The 15,459-nt window shown below is 47.4% G+C and overlaps 1 protein-coding gene across 5 annotated transcripts in view; it reads left to right on the plus strand.

Moving 5' to 3' along the window:
• Nucleotides 1-15,459, plus strand: part of SPTBN4 (spectrin beta, non-erythrocytic 4) — an 80,513-nt gene that overhangs the window by 44,424 nt on the left and 20,630 nt on the right. For all 5 annotated transcript variants that reach the window (XR_011561559.1, XM_070771046.1, XM_070771048.1 and 2 more), the window contains 2 exons: nt 957-1,103; nt 2,635-2,898. Coding sequence is in view for 4 of the 5 variants with exons in the window: in XM_070771046.1 (XP_070627147.1) it covers nt 957-1,103; nt 2,635-2,898 (411 nt within the window). In the remaining variant the exon portion in view is untranslated. The remainder of the gene's footprint in view (nt 1-956; nt 1,104-2,634; nt 2,899-15,459) is intronic.

Genomic DNA, 15,459 nt, shown 5'->3' on the forward strand with positions numbered 1-15,459 from the left:
TGCTTGGGAGTTAGAACTCATCATGATCTTGGGAAACTGTAGTCTTGGCCTGAATCCTCAAGGCTGGATCTGGGGAATCCTGTGGGCTCATTAGCCAGGCTGGACCTGGGTTGCAGGGCACAGGTCTACCCCAGATGGGAGGGATGGTTTGGAGGGAACTAGACTTGGTACTGGGGCTTCCCAGGTGGTGCTACTGGTAAAGAATCCGCCTGCCAATGCAGGACATGCAAGAGACACAGGTTCCATCTCTGGGTTGGGAAGATCCCCTGGAGCAGGAAGTGGCAACTCCAGTATTCTTGCCTGGGAAATCCCATGGGCAGAGGAGCCTGGCAGGCCGCAGTCTATGGGGGCCATAAAGAGTCAGACATGACTGAGCATGCACACAGACTTGGTGCTAGTTGGGAGATTTTTAGGGGTTCATCTAGCCATATCAGGGGTTTGGGTTTAGATATGGGGCCTTCACTTGATACCTTTGGGAATGATTTGGATACCTTGAATTGGTCCTTATTAGAGGTGGTGAGAGGAATCAAAGAATCTAAGTATTTCTGGGGGTGGGGTGCAAGGCTGAATGAACTAAATTAGATTGGAGGGCTTGTTTTGGAGGTTTGATTTGGCTAGGGGTAGGAAGACTGGTCCAGGAACCCTGCCTGGGAGCTTAGGTCTTATGGGAAGTTGAGAAGGGCTGTCCTGAAGACAGGGGCTAAGGGATGAGGCATTCTGGAGAGCCTTTCATCCATTCCTCTACTCCCTAGAAGAGGGCTTAAGCTGCCCTCACTACTGCCCCCCAACCCCCGCCATGAAGGCCTTACTTGCAAAGGTTCTTCCATCCCACCTTTTTCTTCCTCCCCAGTCCTAGAAGCCTAGCCCCCCCTCCAAACTGGGGACATCGTGGTGGGAATGGGGGGCTATGCTAGGTTGTGGAGAATTGGCTGAGCCCCTCCCCCTGTCCTGCACAGCTGGATGGCTGGATCCATGAGAAGATGCTGATGGCGCGGGACGGCACACGGGAAGACGGCCACAAGCTGCATAAGAGATGGCTCCGGCACCAGGCATTCATGGCCGAGCTGGCTCAGAATAAGGAGTGGCTGGAGAAGATTGAGAGGGTGAGGATTCAGAAAGCCCCTCTGCCTCTGCCCAGGGTCAGGGGCCTCCAGGGAACTCACGTCTCACCTCCTTCACACTCCACTGCCAGCCTGCATTTCTCCTACCTTTGAACTGCTTCAGGTCATTTCCATGCCTATTCCTAGCTCTGTGGCCTTGAGTAATTCATGTAACCTCTCTGAGCCTCAGTTTGCCCGTCTGTAAAATGGCCAGCATCTCTTCTGAATGGCTGTTAAATATTTCACCCCTTTCTAGAATCTCTTCGCCAGGCTTCCTTCCACAACATTTGGAGCATTTGCAGTAGGAAGTTAGGCAGTCAAGGTGAGGCAGCCCCCGGAAGCTAGGGTTAAAGTGAGCACTGGACTTCCAGGGACATCCCAGGGCTCTCATTCTGTCTATGCCTGTTACTAGTTCTGGGGCCTCAAGGGAATTGCGTTAACTTCTTTGAGCCTCCGTTTGCTCTGCTGTATTTTCATTTTTTATTATTTTTTACTTTTAATTTTTTACTGAAGTATAGTTGATTTACAATATTGTGTTAGTTTTTGGTGTACAGCAAGGTGATTCAGTTATGTATATGTATAGATAGATAGATAGATGTATATATATTTTTTCTTATGGTTTATTATGGGATATTGAATATAGTACCCTGTTCTATCCAATAGACCTTGTCTACTTTATTTTTTTAATTTTATTTTTTAACACCAAAAGCATTTTGTATTGGGGTTTAGCCAATTAACAATATTGTGATTGTTTCAGGTGAACAGTGAAGGGGCTCAGCCATATATATTATGCTCTACCTTAAAATTAAGGAAATAAATAATAACTTCCCTGGGCTCTTGTGTATTTAAAGTACTTAACACAAGGCCAGGCACCTAGGAGCTGTCATTGCTATGGTGTTGTTATTTTTAATATGTAATATGATATATGTGGCTCTAGGCCAACATATGTTGGAGCTGGACTTCAGTCTTGGGGGGACCCAGGTAGATTTATGCTGTAAACATCAACCCCCAAAATTGCCCCTAGACCTGCAGCCCTGTATCCCCCCACCATTCTAACTCAAATGGAGACACCAAGGTGGGTCTTAAACCCTTAAATGGTTACTGGTGCCCCATAAATGGTGGCAGGAGGCAAAGCCATGCTCCTTGACTTTGAATGTAACAGAGGTTTGTTCTCTCTGCCTCTCTCCCCCTCTGTCTCTTTCTTCCTTCTGCCTCTCTCTGTCTTATGGTCCTCTTGCCATGTTTGTAACTTGCTACATATCTGTGTCCATCACTGTTTTCTCCCTGTCTGCTTCCCATGCCTCTGTGTGTCTCTCTGCCTCTCTCCCCCCACCACTGTCTGTCTGTTTCTCCTCGTCTCTCCTCCCATGCTTGGTGCTTTCTCTGCATTGACCCCCCCATGTCTTTATCTCTCTGTGTGCTCTCAACTCCTTGCTTCCGTCTCTCTCTCCATATCTCTCCCTATGATTTGCTGCCCTCGTATTTCTCTGTCCCTCCCTCACTCTGATTTCCTACCCCCAATCGTCTGGGGCAGGAGGGCCAGCAACTGATGCAGGAGAAACCAGAGCTGGCGGCCTCAGTGCGGAAGAAGCTGGGCGAGATCCGGCAGTGCTGGGCGGAGCTGGAAAGCACCACTCAGGCCAAGGCGAGGCAGCTCTTTGAGGCCAGTAAGGCTGACCAGCTGGTGCAGAGCTTCGCGGAGCTGGACAAGAAACTCCTTCACATGGAAAGCCAGCTGCAAGACGTGGATCCTGGTGGGGACCTGGCCACTGTCAACAGCCAGCTGAAGAAGCTGCAGGTATGGCCTGGCTGATGTAGATGGGGGCTTTCTAAACACAGTAGGGCCCCAGCCAGAGTCAGACCCCACTGGAGGTATTTCAGAGGATATTTAAGATAGGGGTTTAGTTCAAATGTGTTAGAAGGGCTGGAAGTGGAAAGGGAATATGAGGCAGTCCAGCTAGTTAGTTACTGGAAGCAGCTGCCGCCCCTAGGGCAGGAGAGGAAAGGGAGAAGAAAGATTCAGAGCCAAGAAGGTAGATAACAAGCACACTGAGGGTTTCTCAGAACCCTGACATCTGTTTCCCTGGATAGAGAAACCAAGGCCCAGGGCTAGAGGGATGGCTTTACACAGAACAATAACAGTATTCATGGGACTTGCCTGGCGGTCCAGTGGTTACAGCTACGTGCTCCCAATGCAGAGGGCATGGGTTTGATCCCTGGTCATGAAACTAAGATCATTCATGCTGTGCCACATGGCAAACAAACAACAACAAGAAGAAACGGCGTTCATGGAGTGTCCTCTTACTGAGGAAGCCTCCTTGCTCAGCTCTTACTGACTCCCGCCAGCAATCCTGAAAGAGCAGTACTATTATTATCTGCCATTTGACCAACAAGGAAACTGAGGCACAGAAGGTAGCATGCCTGGCCCAGGGACACACAGCCAGACAGCGTCTCCGTCACAAAGCAGGGGCTCTTAGAAGACAGACCACGTCTGCTTTATCTCTGCTTCTGGCCCGGCAGTCAGTGGATGCTCAGTATCTGACTGGTGCGCTGACTGAAGGTTTGAATGTGGGTGTTGAGTCCGTCTCACCTCCCAAGGTGTGACAACTCCTGCCCATACATCTTAGGAACTATGCCTGAGGCTCTGGCGGGTGAACGTATGGCCCAGGGTAGCAAGTGGCCGAGCCTGGATTCAAATCCAGGTCCCTCACCTCTTCACTGCTCCTGCATAATTATGCATCTAGAGTGCTTGACACGGTGCCTGGCAAAAAAAAAAAGTCGACTGATAATAAAAACCCATGTCACCGGTGAGTATTTATTCAGTTATCTATGCAGCAAATCTGTATTGAGCACTTATGTCAGCATGCCAGGCACTTTTCTAGAATATAGCAGTAAGCAAAACAGACGGAAAATCGCAGCCCCCGTGAGGCTCCCATTCTGGAGAGATGGGCAAAGGAGCAAAGAGAAACACACACGTGCATGAGATACCAGGGTCGTTACCGCTTTCTCTACCCCAGTGGTTCTCAACTGCCTCATCTCCAGGATCCCTTACAAATCTCCAGGATCTCTTACAAATCCCTGAGAATCCCAAAGAACTGGTTTGTGTGGATTATATCTCCTGATGTTTACTATATTAAAAATTAAAACTGAGACATTTTAAAAATATATTTTTATTTATTTGGCTGTACAGGTGTTAGTTGCAGCAGGCAGCATCTTTAGTTGTGGCATGCAGGCTCTTAGTTGTAACGTATGGGATCTAGTTCCCCAAACAGGGATCGAACCTGGGCCCCCTGCATTGGGAGCACAGAATCTTAGTTACTGGACCACCAGTGAAAGTGAAAGTCGCTCAGTCATGTCCAGCTCTTTGTGACCCCATGGACTGTAGCCCGCCAGGCTCCTCTGTCCATGGAACTCTCCAGGCCAGAATACTGGAGTGGGTAACTGTTCCCTTCTCCAGGAGATCTTCCTGACCCAGGAATCAAATCAGGGTCTCCTGCATTGCAGGCAGGTTCTTTACCAGCTGAGCTAAGTCCCTAAAACTGAGACATATTTAAATGATCGGTTTGTTTTAAAACAACAGTAAGGAATCAGTCAATCACATATTACCCCCAAAGCATTCTTTTTCGAAGAATAGCTATAATTTCCAAAACAATGGAGGCAGAAGGGTGGCTTCATTCTCAGTGTTACAGCCTCCTTTCATGCCTGGCTTAAAAGAGCACTGGAGGGACTTCTCTGGCAGTCCAGTGGCTCTGTGCTTCCACTTCAGGGGGCATGGGTTTGATCCCTGCGTGGAGAACTAAGATCTTGCATGCCATGAAAAAGGCACTGGATTCTCACTGCTTCTGCATTCCATCTCTTCCAATAGCACAGGCCTGACAGTTCCTGCAGAACCCTGCTGTGCACCTGGGAGAGAATGAGAGAGGCAAATAACACCTTAGTATTTTTAAAAAAATAATAGTTGTAACCTAGGGACTTCCCTGGTGGTCCAGTGGCTAAGACTTCATGCTCCCAATGTAGGGGGCATGGGTTCCATCCCCGGTCAGGGAACTAGATCCCACATGCTGTAACTAAGAGTTTGCATGCCACAATTAGAGATTCTGCGTGCCGTAATGAAGCCTGAAGATCCCACGTGTCGCAACTAAGACCTGGCACAGCCAAATATTTTTAAAAAATAGTTGAAACCTTGCAGACGCCTTGAAAAGTTCTTGGGAATCCCCAAGAGTCCCCAGACCACACTTTGAGAACCACTGATCTGCGCTCTGTGCCCGCCACAGATAACCCATCCCTCCTCTCCAGCAGCCCTACAAGGAGGGGCTGTGGCCATCCTCACTGGACATGTGAGGAGACCACAGCACAGGAAGGGTCTGTGGCTCTCCCAAAGTCACACAGCCACAAAGTGGCCATTCAGGGCCACATTTAGTTCCCAGTCGCCTTCCTCCCTTGATACTCCCAGACGACAGTGGGGGAAGGTGACCCCCTCACTGGTCTCTGAAAAATCCATCACTATCTGAGGTCCACACAGTGTTGGCTGGGTAGACAGTGGGCAGGTGGCGATGGCCTGGCCCCAGGTCTGCTCTGAGATCGCCCAGAGTACTAGCAGAGACAAGTGGTGGCCTGGATGGTCAGACAGAAGAGAGAGCAAGAAGCACAAGCAGCCAGGGGCCAAGTGATGAAAGCTTGGGCAGGGGAGGCAGATAGGCCTGGGTTCAAATCCCAGCCTAAGTGTAGTCCTGCTCTGAGCCTGTCATCCCTTCTCTGCCTTAACACAGGCATCCCAGGGCCCCAAGTGAAAGTTGTGCACCAGGGTGTGGTGAGTTCCCAACAGATGGGGATCTGTGACTGTCGGGGTCCCAACCAGAAACAGAAGGCACCCTCCACTGGGGCCAGCAGCAGGGAGCCTTCACTTCTAGGGGGGAGGGAGAGGGGGCATGGAGTCTCCAGACAAGAGCAGGGGCCCTTAGTCAAGAATGGCTACAGGGGCTTCCCAGGTGGCATAGGTTTGATCCCTGATCCGGGAAGATTCCACGTGCCGAGGAGCAGCTCAGCCTGTGTGCCACAGTTGAGCCTGTGCTCTGGAGCCCAGGAGCTGCAACTACTGAAGCCCATGCACCCACCTAGAGAATAGCCCCTGCTCACCACAACTATAGAAAAGCCCATATAGCAGCGAAAACCTGGCACAGCCAAAAATAAAGATCAATCATAAAATTTTATATATATAATATATATATATGAATGACTACAAAAAAAAATAAAAAACACACACAAAATGGCTGCTGCTGCAGGGAGGAGCTGGAAAATAATACATCTACCCCCCACCCCTTAGTTTTGAAATTCATTTTTTTTTTTTTTGGCCATGCTGCAGGGCATGTCAGATCTTAGTTCCCCGACCAGGGATCGAAGCCTCGCCCCTTGCAGTGGAAGCACAGAATCTTAACCTCTACTGATTTTGAAATTCTTAACATGTGAATCAAAGGACCTGCATTTTAATTTTGCACTGGGCCCTGCAAATTACGTATCTGGTCCTAAGCCCAGCCCAGCTGGAAGCCAGAAGGCAGGGGAGCCAATTGCTGTGATCCTTACAGGGCACCACCCACCCAGGGCACAGAGCAGGATGGAGAAGCTTAGACTGTGGTCAGGAGGGGCAAACCAAGACCTCTAGCACAGTAACAACTACAGCTAGGATTATTCATTGTCTTGCAATGTTAGCTAACTCTTTCCAGCAGCTTATTGCAGTGGATAAAAGCACAGACTCGGCACTCGGCGGTATGGGTTTGAGTCAGAGCTCTGCCACTCACTAGGTGTGTGATGTTAGGTGCGTGGCTTGACCTCTGGTCTGAGCCTCTGATGCCTCTTCTGTCCAACGGAGAGGACCCTAATACTAAGCCACTCGGTGACAACAGGGCTATGAGAGGCAGTACATGCCAAGGTCAAGGTCGTGTATACTGGAACCTGGCTGCCTGGGGTCAAGCCCAGCTCTGTGATTTATTAAGTGCGTGATCTGGCGTTATTTCTCTGTGCATCAGTTTCTTCTTCAGTAAAATGGACATAATAATATTAGCAACTTCATGTGAACAATGTACAGATTAAAAAATGATGTAGTTTCAGAATTGCTGACCCAGCAAATATAAGAGACAATACTTGTTTACAGGTTTAAAATTTTTAATTGTCTCCAACCAAAGGGTACATCATTACTGTACTGTATTAGAAAGTTGGGTTATTTCTCTGTCTTCCATAGATGATGTTGACTGTATGAAATACTTGTTTCATTTGTTTCTGATTATAGTCCATTTTGGCATTTACCCCCTCCCCCATCCATGTAGCTTTTTAAAAATGTATTTGACAGGGGTCGAGTGGGGGTTACTTTCTGGTAGTCCAGGAGCTAGGATTCCAGGCTCTCATTGCCGAGGGCCTGGGTTCAATCCCTGGTTGGTGAACTAAGACCTCACAAGCCCGGCAGTGCATCCAAAAAAGAAAATTCAGTTTGAAAAATAATGTCTTTGGATGGGGACGTACTATATGAAACATTGATACAGTGTGAGAAGTTAGAGGCATTTGCAGTTCACCCGGTTGTGACAAATAGCTTGCCTAAGTCCTGATGCCGTTTGATGCATTAAATGAAAGCTCCTTTTCCCAACCATACTTGCCAGTACTTGGTGTTGTCAGATTTTCTAGATTTTTCCCCAGTCTGGGGGATGGGAAGCATTTCTCACTGTGGGATTTGCATTTGCAATTAGAAGGGGCAACTAACGCCCTTGAGAGCACACCCGTCTCCCTTTCTGGCCATTTAGGTTTCAGAGGGAGGGTTTGGGGAGTTTGGGGCCCCCTGCCCTGGACAAGTGAGGACTTGGCTTGACCCTCCACAGGGCGGTGGGTTCACAGGGCGACAGGTTCAGCCCCACACACCCTAGAGAGCGTGATGTGGGGTCCCCATCGTTTAAGGGAGAGACTGAGACCTGGCGGGGATGAGGGCCTGGCTGGGAGGGTCACACGGCGATGAGCAGGCTCCAGCGCGGGACTCCTGGGCCCTTTCTCCAGCAGAGGGCGCCCGAGGCGGGGAGTGACTCAGTGGGCTGAGGCCCCCAGACGGAGTCCAGCTGGGCCTCAGGAGCTGCCCCTGGGGGAGGGAACTCCCGTGGCCCCTGCTGACCGCTGGGGCCCGCCTGAGATCCCAGACACTGGGCTTGTGCAGGAGGGAGGGGGGCGATCCAATGGGGCACATTTCCCGGCTGCCCCACCCCTCAGGGCACCCGATCCCGGCTGGGCTGGGGGAGGTGGGGCCCCGGGTCCGAGGGGCGTGGATACGTGAGTTCTGTCTCCCCTTTCTGCCTCGCTCTGGGCCTGTCTCCCAGCCCTGCTCCCCTAGTTCCTCCGTGTCTCCGTTTCTCTTAGTTTTTTCCCCTCTCCTCTGTCTCTTTCTCACCTGTCTTTCTCTGCATCTCCATCTTGCTCTCTCTTCACTTCCGTTCCCCTTCTCTGCCCCTCTCCCTTGACCTCTCCTCCTCCCTGCGTCCTCTTCGCGTCCTTCCGTGTCCCTCCATCCCAGCCTCTGCAGCAGCCTTTCTGGAACCCTGGTTCCCAGGTCAAGGCCACACGACACCCTCCGCCCAGTCCTCCTTTGGGGCCTCCTCCAACTGTCCTTCCCAACTGAGGGGCCATATGGTGGAGTCCCAAGCCCCTGCTTTCCCAGTCCCCAGGGGCCAGGCCAGCTGGTCTGGCTCAGCCTCGGGCTCTCGCTCCAGGAGGGAAGGGGGAGCTGGTCTCCTGCCATCTGAGGGGGACCAGCAAGGGGAAAAGGCACTGGAAGCTTTGCAGCTGCTGGGCTGAGTCCCCAGAGACTCCTTACCCACCCAACCCTGAGCCAGAAAACACTCTGGCCAAGGAAACACCCTCTTTAACCGAGAGGGATAGGGTGGGGAGGGAGGTGGGAGGGGGGTTTAGGGTGGGGGGGGGCGGACAGACATATGTATACCTGTGGCTAATTCATGTTGATGTTTGGCAAAAAACATCACAATATTGTAAAGTAATTATCTTCCAATTAAAATAAATCAATTGAAAAAAGAAAGAAAACACCCTCTTTGCCCCTTTTCAGTCTTTGTCCCACATTTCTTCATCTAGCTCAGCATGGCCCAGAGTCAGGAGCCACACCTGCGGGTTCAATCCGTCCAGGGTTTGAACCCACATTCTAATACTGTGTGACTGGAGGTGACTAACCCCACCTTTCTGGACCTACCTCATCATCCCGGATTGCAGAGAAGGAGAGTAACCGAGAGCCATGAGGGTTTTGTGGTCACCTTGTCCTGGCTTCAAATTCTGGTCCTGGAAGTTTTCACTCTAGACCAGGCACTGATCTTCTCTGAGTCTTAGTTTCCCCATTTGGAGTATGGGAAGGCGGCATGTAGGGCTTCCCTGATAGCTCTGTTGGTAAAGAATCTGCCTGTAATGCAGGAGATTCGGGTTTGATTCCTGAGTCGGAAAGATCCATTGGAGAAGGGATAGGCTACCCACTCCAGCATTCTTGGGCTTCCCTTTTGGCTCAGCTGGTGAAGAATCCGCCTGCAATCCGGGTTCGATCCCTGGGTTGGGAAGACCCCCTGGAGAAGGGAAAGACTACCCACTCCAGTATTCTGGCCTGGAGAATTCCATGGACCGTATAGTCCATGTGGTCGCCAAGAGTCAGACACGACTGAGCGGCTGTCACTTTCACTTTCAAGGCAGCAGGTGGGTCTGAGCAGCAATCAGGTTGTTATGGGGGATCTGGGTTTGCGTCACCAGGTGGCAAAGCACCTGAGGTTCTTTTGGAAATAGGTGCCTCTGTGTTTTGTTGATTTGGTTTGGTTTTTACCTTGAATTTGAATGTCTTTTTAAAAAGGAGATGTTCCATACCACAAAATGCACTTTTTAAAAGTGTATAGTTCAGTGGTTTTTAGTGTATTTGCAAAGTCGAGCAACTCTCACTATTAATTCCAACACAGTTTCATCACCTTGAGGAGAAACCCTGCGGGGCTTCCCGGGTGGCTCAGTGGTATAAATCTGCCTGCCAATGCAGGAGACTCAAGAGATGGATCCTTGGGTCGGGAAGGTCCCCTGGAGGAGGAAATGGCAACCCACTCCAGTATTCTTGCTTGGGAAATCCCAGGGACAGAGGAGCCTGGTGGGCTACAGTCCATAGCGTCACAAAAGAGTTGGACATGACCAAGCGATTGAGCACGCAACGAGAAACCCCATCCTAACTCACTCTCTCTACTAGTCTGCTTTCTCTCTCTACACATTTGCCCATTTTAGACAGTTCGTATAAATGGAATCATGCAATATATGGCTCTCTTTGTTTTCTGGCTTCTTTCACTTAAAGTTTTCAAGAGTCATCCATGTCGTTCCTTTGGTTGTAACATTTCAAGCTGGTTTAATTTTTTTTTAATGTTAACCTTTAATACCAAGAGAAGGAGAAGGACATGGTGACCAATCCAACAAACAAAAGCAACACACATTTATGGAGACTTACTTTGTGCCCGGCATGGAGCCAGGAGCTGGGCTCCAGCTGTGAGCAATATGAACATCCCCATCTTCCCTGACCTCATGGGCTGTTGTGAGGATTAACTTAATTCATTCTTGTCAAGTGCTGAGAGCAAACACGGTGTGTTACCCATTATTGCTGTTATGGTAAGAAGTTCAAACGGAAGGGTATGATGTGAAAAGTAAAAAACCCTTCTCCTCCACATGCAAGTCCCCCTCCCCAGGGGTGTAAGTGCTCTCAACTGTTTCTTCTCTATCCTTCTAGAAATATTCCATGCATACCTCCACACGTACACATGATATGTGTACCACAGTGAAGCTTGCCTTTTCCCTTGGCCGAACACCCTAGGCATCCCTCCTTGTAGGACATACCCAGTCCTTTTAAACTGTTGCATGATATACCAGGGGATACTTTGACAATGTCATTGACCAGCCTTCTGTTGAGAAACCTTTAAGGCCATGTCTGAACTTCTGCTAGTATAAATAATGTCACAACAGACATCCCTGTCTGTGTGTATTTAAGCCTGTGTACAAATATTTTAGAATTAATCCTCAGGACTTCCCTGGTGGTCCAGTGGCTAAGACTCCATGCTCCCAATGCAGGGCACCTGGGTTCAGTCCCTGCTCAGGGAGCTAGATCTTGCATGCCACAACTAGAGATCCTACATGCCGAAAAGTAAAGATCTTGCATGCTGCAAGTAAGACACAGCACAGCCAGATAAAGATGTATATATTTACCACTGAACCACCTGGGCAGCCCCCCTTCAGTGTTTAGGAAAATGCAAATTAAAATTACTACAATACAGTATCTCTCACTTCTCAGATTAGCGGAGATAAAAAGCTTGCAAATACCTAATGATGGTGGCCATGTGGGGAGATGGATGGTTTTAAATATACATGTTTATATTATATATGTATATAAATATATATTCTTTTCTTATATATGTATATTTATATGTGTATTATAGGAAATATATATTAGAAAATAATTCTCAAAGTAAAATTATGGTACCAGAAGACTTACGCATTAAACTTTTCCCCTCATTTCTTTGCTTCTTTCCCTTTTTTTGGCCACGCAGCTTACGAAATCTTAGTTCCCCAACATATGCCCTCTACAGTGAAAACAAAGAGTCCTAACCATTGGACCTCCAGGGAATTCTCTAAACTTTTTGATAAATATTACCAAATATCCTCCTGAAAAGGCAGTGGACACACTTGCAGAGTGACAGTCATCCATCTCCCCACATGGCCACCTTCAACAGCTGTTAGCAAGCCTTTTATCTCTGCTAACCTGAGAATCGAAAGATAAGTGGTTTGTGTTAGTTAATTTGCATTTTCCTAAACATTGAAGGGGGGACTTCCTAGGTGGCTCAGTGGTAAAGAATCCTCCTGCCAATGCAGGAGACACAGGTTCAATCCCTGGGTCAGGAAGATCCCCTGGTGAAGGAAATGGCAACCCACTTTGCTATTCTTGCCTGGAAAATTCCATGGACAGAGGAGCCTGGTGGGCTATAGTCCTTGGGGTGGCAAAGAGTCAGACATGATTGAGTGACTAAACGACAAGACACTGAAGGAGCCTGAACATCTTTTCACATGTTTAATGACCAGGTACTTCTGTATCCTTTGCCATGTTTGTAAGAAAGTTTACATATTAAATAGGTGTTTGAAATACTTGGCATTTTTCTAGAAGTAGAAACATAGCAGTCCCTGGAATAATTCCATCTCAGGCCACATGGCCACTTGCTCCAGAGGGATGAAGGGGTTTTCATTTCATGGGGAACTGGAACTTACAGCCTTAATATTTCAGACTATATTCGCAAGTGTCCTCAATTCTAATGTGTTTTTATTTTCTACATATCACTACAATGATTTTCTTAATAAAAAAGTTTTGGGGAATGACTATTTCATTTTTCTTTGATTTCTACCACTCGTGTGTCTAAAAAATTTCCATTGGACATGACTTTGATTTGTCACTTAACCATTTTTCTGACTCCTACAGATTGTGAACTGTATCAACTGAGACTCTTTGAGATGCAGTTCCTAGGACTTAGGCTAAAAGGAGCTGGAAGTTGTTGGCTCATATAGCTGGAAAAACCAGGGGTAGGAGCTTGTGGTAGGAACTTGGGGCATGGCTGGATGGGCCCCACAAATTCTGTCCTTTGGAGTTTCTCTTTGTTTCTGCACCCTGCTTTCCTCTGTGTTGGCCTTATCATTGGGGAACCTGTTCTCTCTTGGTGGCAAAATTGTCTCTATTATCCCAGGCCTGTGTTCTTCCAGCTTTAGAAACAGGTTGAGAAGGAGACCACCCCTTTTCAGCTCACATGCTTTTCCAGAAAAAGTGTGAAGAGTTTTCATTAGCTGATCTTAGGTCACATGCCATCTCTTACCCAATCCTTGTGGCCAGGGTGATTCAGTGTTCTTCTTGGCCAGGCCTGAGTCACATGGCCATTCTTGGACTGATGGGTTTCATCAGCCCCTCAGGAAGCTGAAAGAGTTTTCATTGGCCCAGCTTAGGTAATAAGACCATCCTTGATCAATCCTAGTGGCCACAGTGGTTTCTGTGTTTTGATTGGCCAGGTTTGGATCACGTGGCCCCCTTTGGCCCTCTAGGTTTTAGTAGAAGACCGATTAAGAAGCTCAGTTTCTCTGGTGGCTCAGCAGTAAAGAATCTGCCTGCCAGTGCCAGAGACATAAGAGATGCAGGTTTGATCCCTGGGTAGGGAAGATCCCCTGGAGAAGGAAATGGCAAACCACTCCAGTATTCTTGCCTGGGAAATTCCATGGGACAGAGGAGCCTGGAGGGCTACAGTCCTTGGGGTCACAAAGAGTTGGGCTGGAGTTAGCTACTACACAACAAGAAGTTCAGGATCTGAGAGTGGGATTTGAGGTGCTAGGAAAGAAAGGACCAATTTTGGGCAGGCAAAAGCAACGGGCTCTGCACTTCAGAACCTTGCAACAAAAGTCTTGACTTTGTTCTTAATATTCCAGCTTTGGGTTGCAGTCTTTTGCTTTAATCTGTTACCACTTAATTTCATTCCTGTTATTTTGTTTTCTATATTTCCCCCATCTGTTTAGAATCACACAAGTAATACATAAATATATTCTTTTGTTAAAAGCTACTGTTATCTTACAGATCTTTAGTAAAACATAAAGTCGCCCTTCAACATGCCTCCGGATCCCACACTCCAAAGAGAACTTCAATTATTATTTGGTATGCATCCTTCTAGACCTCTCTTTATCTGTTAATATTGGTACCTATATGGATTATTAATGGTTTTATTTTCTTCATGCTTCAATTCTTTCTTAATTAATTTATTGGCTGCACTGGATTTTCATTACTGTGAGCGGGGCAGGGGGCGGGGTGCTATTCCTGTTGCAGAGCATGGGTTCTAAGGGGCTCCGGCTTCAGCAGTTGCAGCACATGGCTCAGTAGTTGTGATGCATGGGCTTCATTGCCCCTTGGCATGTGGAGTCAAACCCATGTCCCCTACATTGGCAGGCAGATTCTTAACCACTGGACCACCAGGGAAGTCCTAATTGAAATTCTTGAATAAATTAATGATTCAGACATCAAAAACTGTATAAAAAAATCCTATGTGAAAAATCTCACCTTCATCCCTGTCCCCATTCACTAAATTCTCATGCCCCCAGTAGGTACCATCTGTGATTAATTTCTTCTTTATTCCAGGGAAGTTTTATGCATGTGCAACTTACTGCAAGTATCTATTCATAAGTACAAATATCTATTCATAAGTATGTTCTAATTTTTTTCCCTCTTAACAGTAAGTCTTGGGTATTATTCCATATTGATGTGGATTTGTTTAATCATTTCACTCTTGATGGACATGGAGGTGAGTTTTTCCATTTTTTTTCCATTATAAACTCTGCTCTGATGAGATCTTTATTTATTTATTTGGCTGTGTTGGGTCTTAATTGTGTCACGTGGGATCTTTGTTACACCATGTGGGATCTCTTCTTTCGGCTCAAAGGCTGTCTAGTAGTGGCATGAGGACTTAGTTGCATTTGGGATCTTAGTTCCCCAATCAGGGACGGAACCATTCTGCTGCCTTGCAAGGTAGATTCTTAACCACTGGACCACCAGGGAAGTCCCATGATGAGATCTCTGGACAAACATCTCTGCTATGATGAAAATCCTTGGACGAACATCTTTGTGCATACATGCCACTGTTTCTTTAAATACATTCCTGGAAGTGCAAGTGCTGGTCAAAGCATTTTGACACATACTGCATTTTGATAATACCTGCCAAACTGCCTTCCAAAAGGCTCTCACTAATTTACACCACCACTGACAGAGGCTGAGTGTGCCCATCTCCCTATATTTTTGCCAACACTAGATATTATCCATCTTTCCCAATTTTGCCAATCTGATAAATAGAAAAGAATACCTTGTTTTCATATGTATTATCCCAATGATTAGTTAGATTGGGCATCATTTCCTGTGCTCATTTTTTCTTCTTTGTGTTGCCTGTTCACATCTTTTGCCCATTCCTCTTTCGGGCAATCTCTCTTTGCTGATGTCATTCATTTGTGCATTGGACAAACAACAGTAGAAGGTCTATTACATGCCAGACATGGTTCTAGACACAGGGAAATACATAGGTGAAGAGAGACACAGCCTCTGCCCTCATGAAGCTTATAGTCTAGAAGCAGACCAATAAAACAAAAGCCTCATGAGTAAAGACGGTTATCCGATGGTGTTTAAGTGCCGAGGAGACAAAGGGAGCAGGATAAAAGGGAATTCTTTTACTGTTAAAGAAACTAGTTCCTTGCTCTAACACATATTAAATGTTTTTCCAGTTTGTCATTTGCCTTCAAATCTAGAAACTTT

The sequence above is a fragment of the Bos indicus genome, chromosome 18 (genome assembly GCF_029378745.1).
Source record: "Bos indicus isolate NIAB-ARS_2022 breed Sahiwal x Tharparkar chromosome 18, NIAB-ARS_B.indTharparkar_mat_pri_1.0, whole genome shotgun sequence".
NCBI lineage: Eukaryota > Metazoa > Chordata > Mammalia > Artiodactyla > Bovidae > Bos > Bos indicus.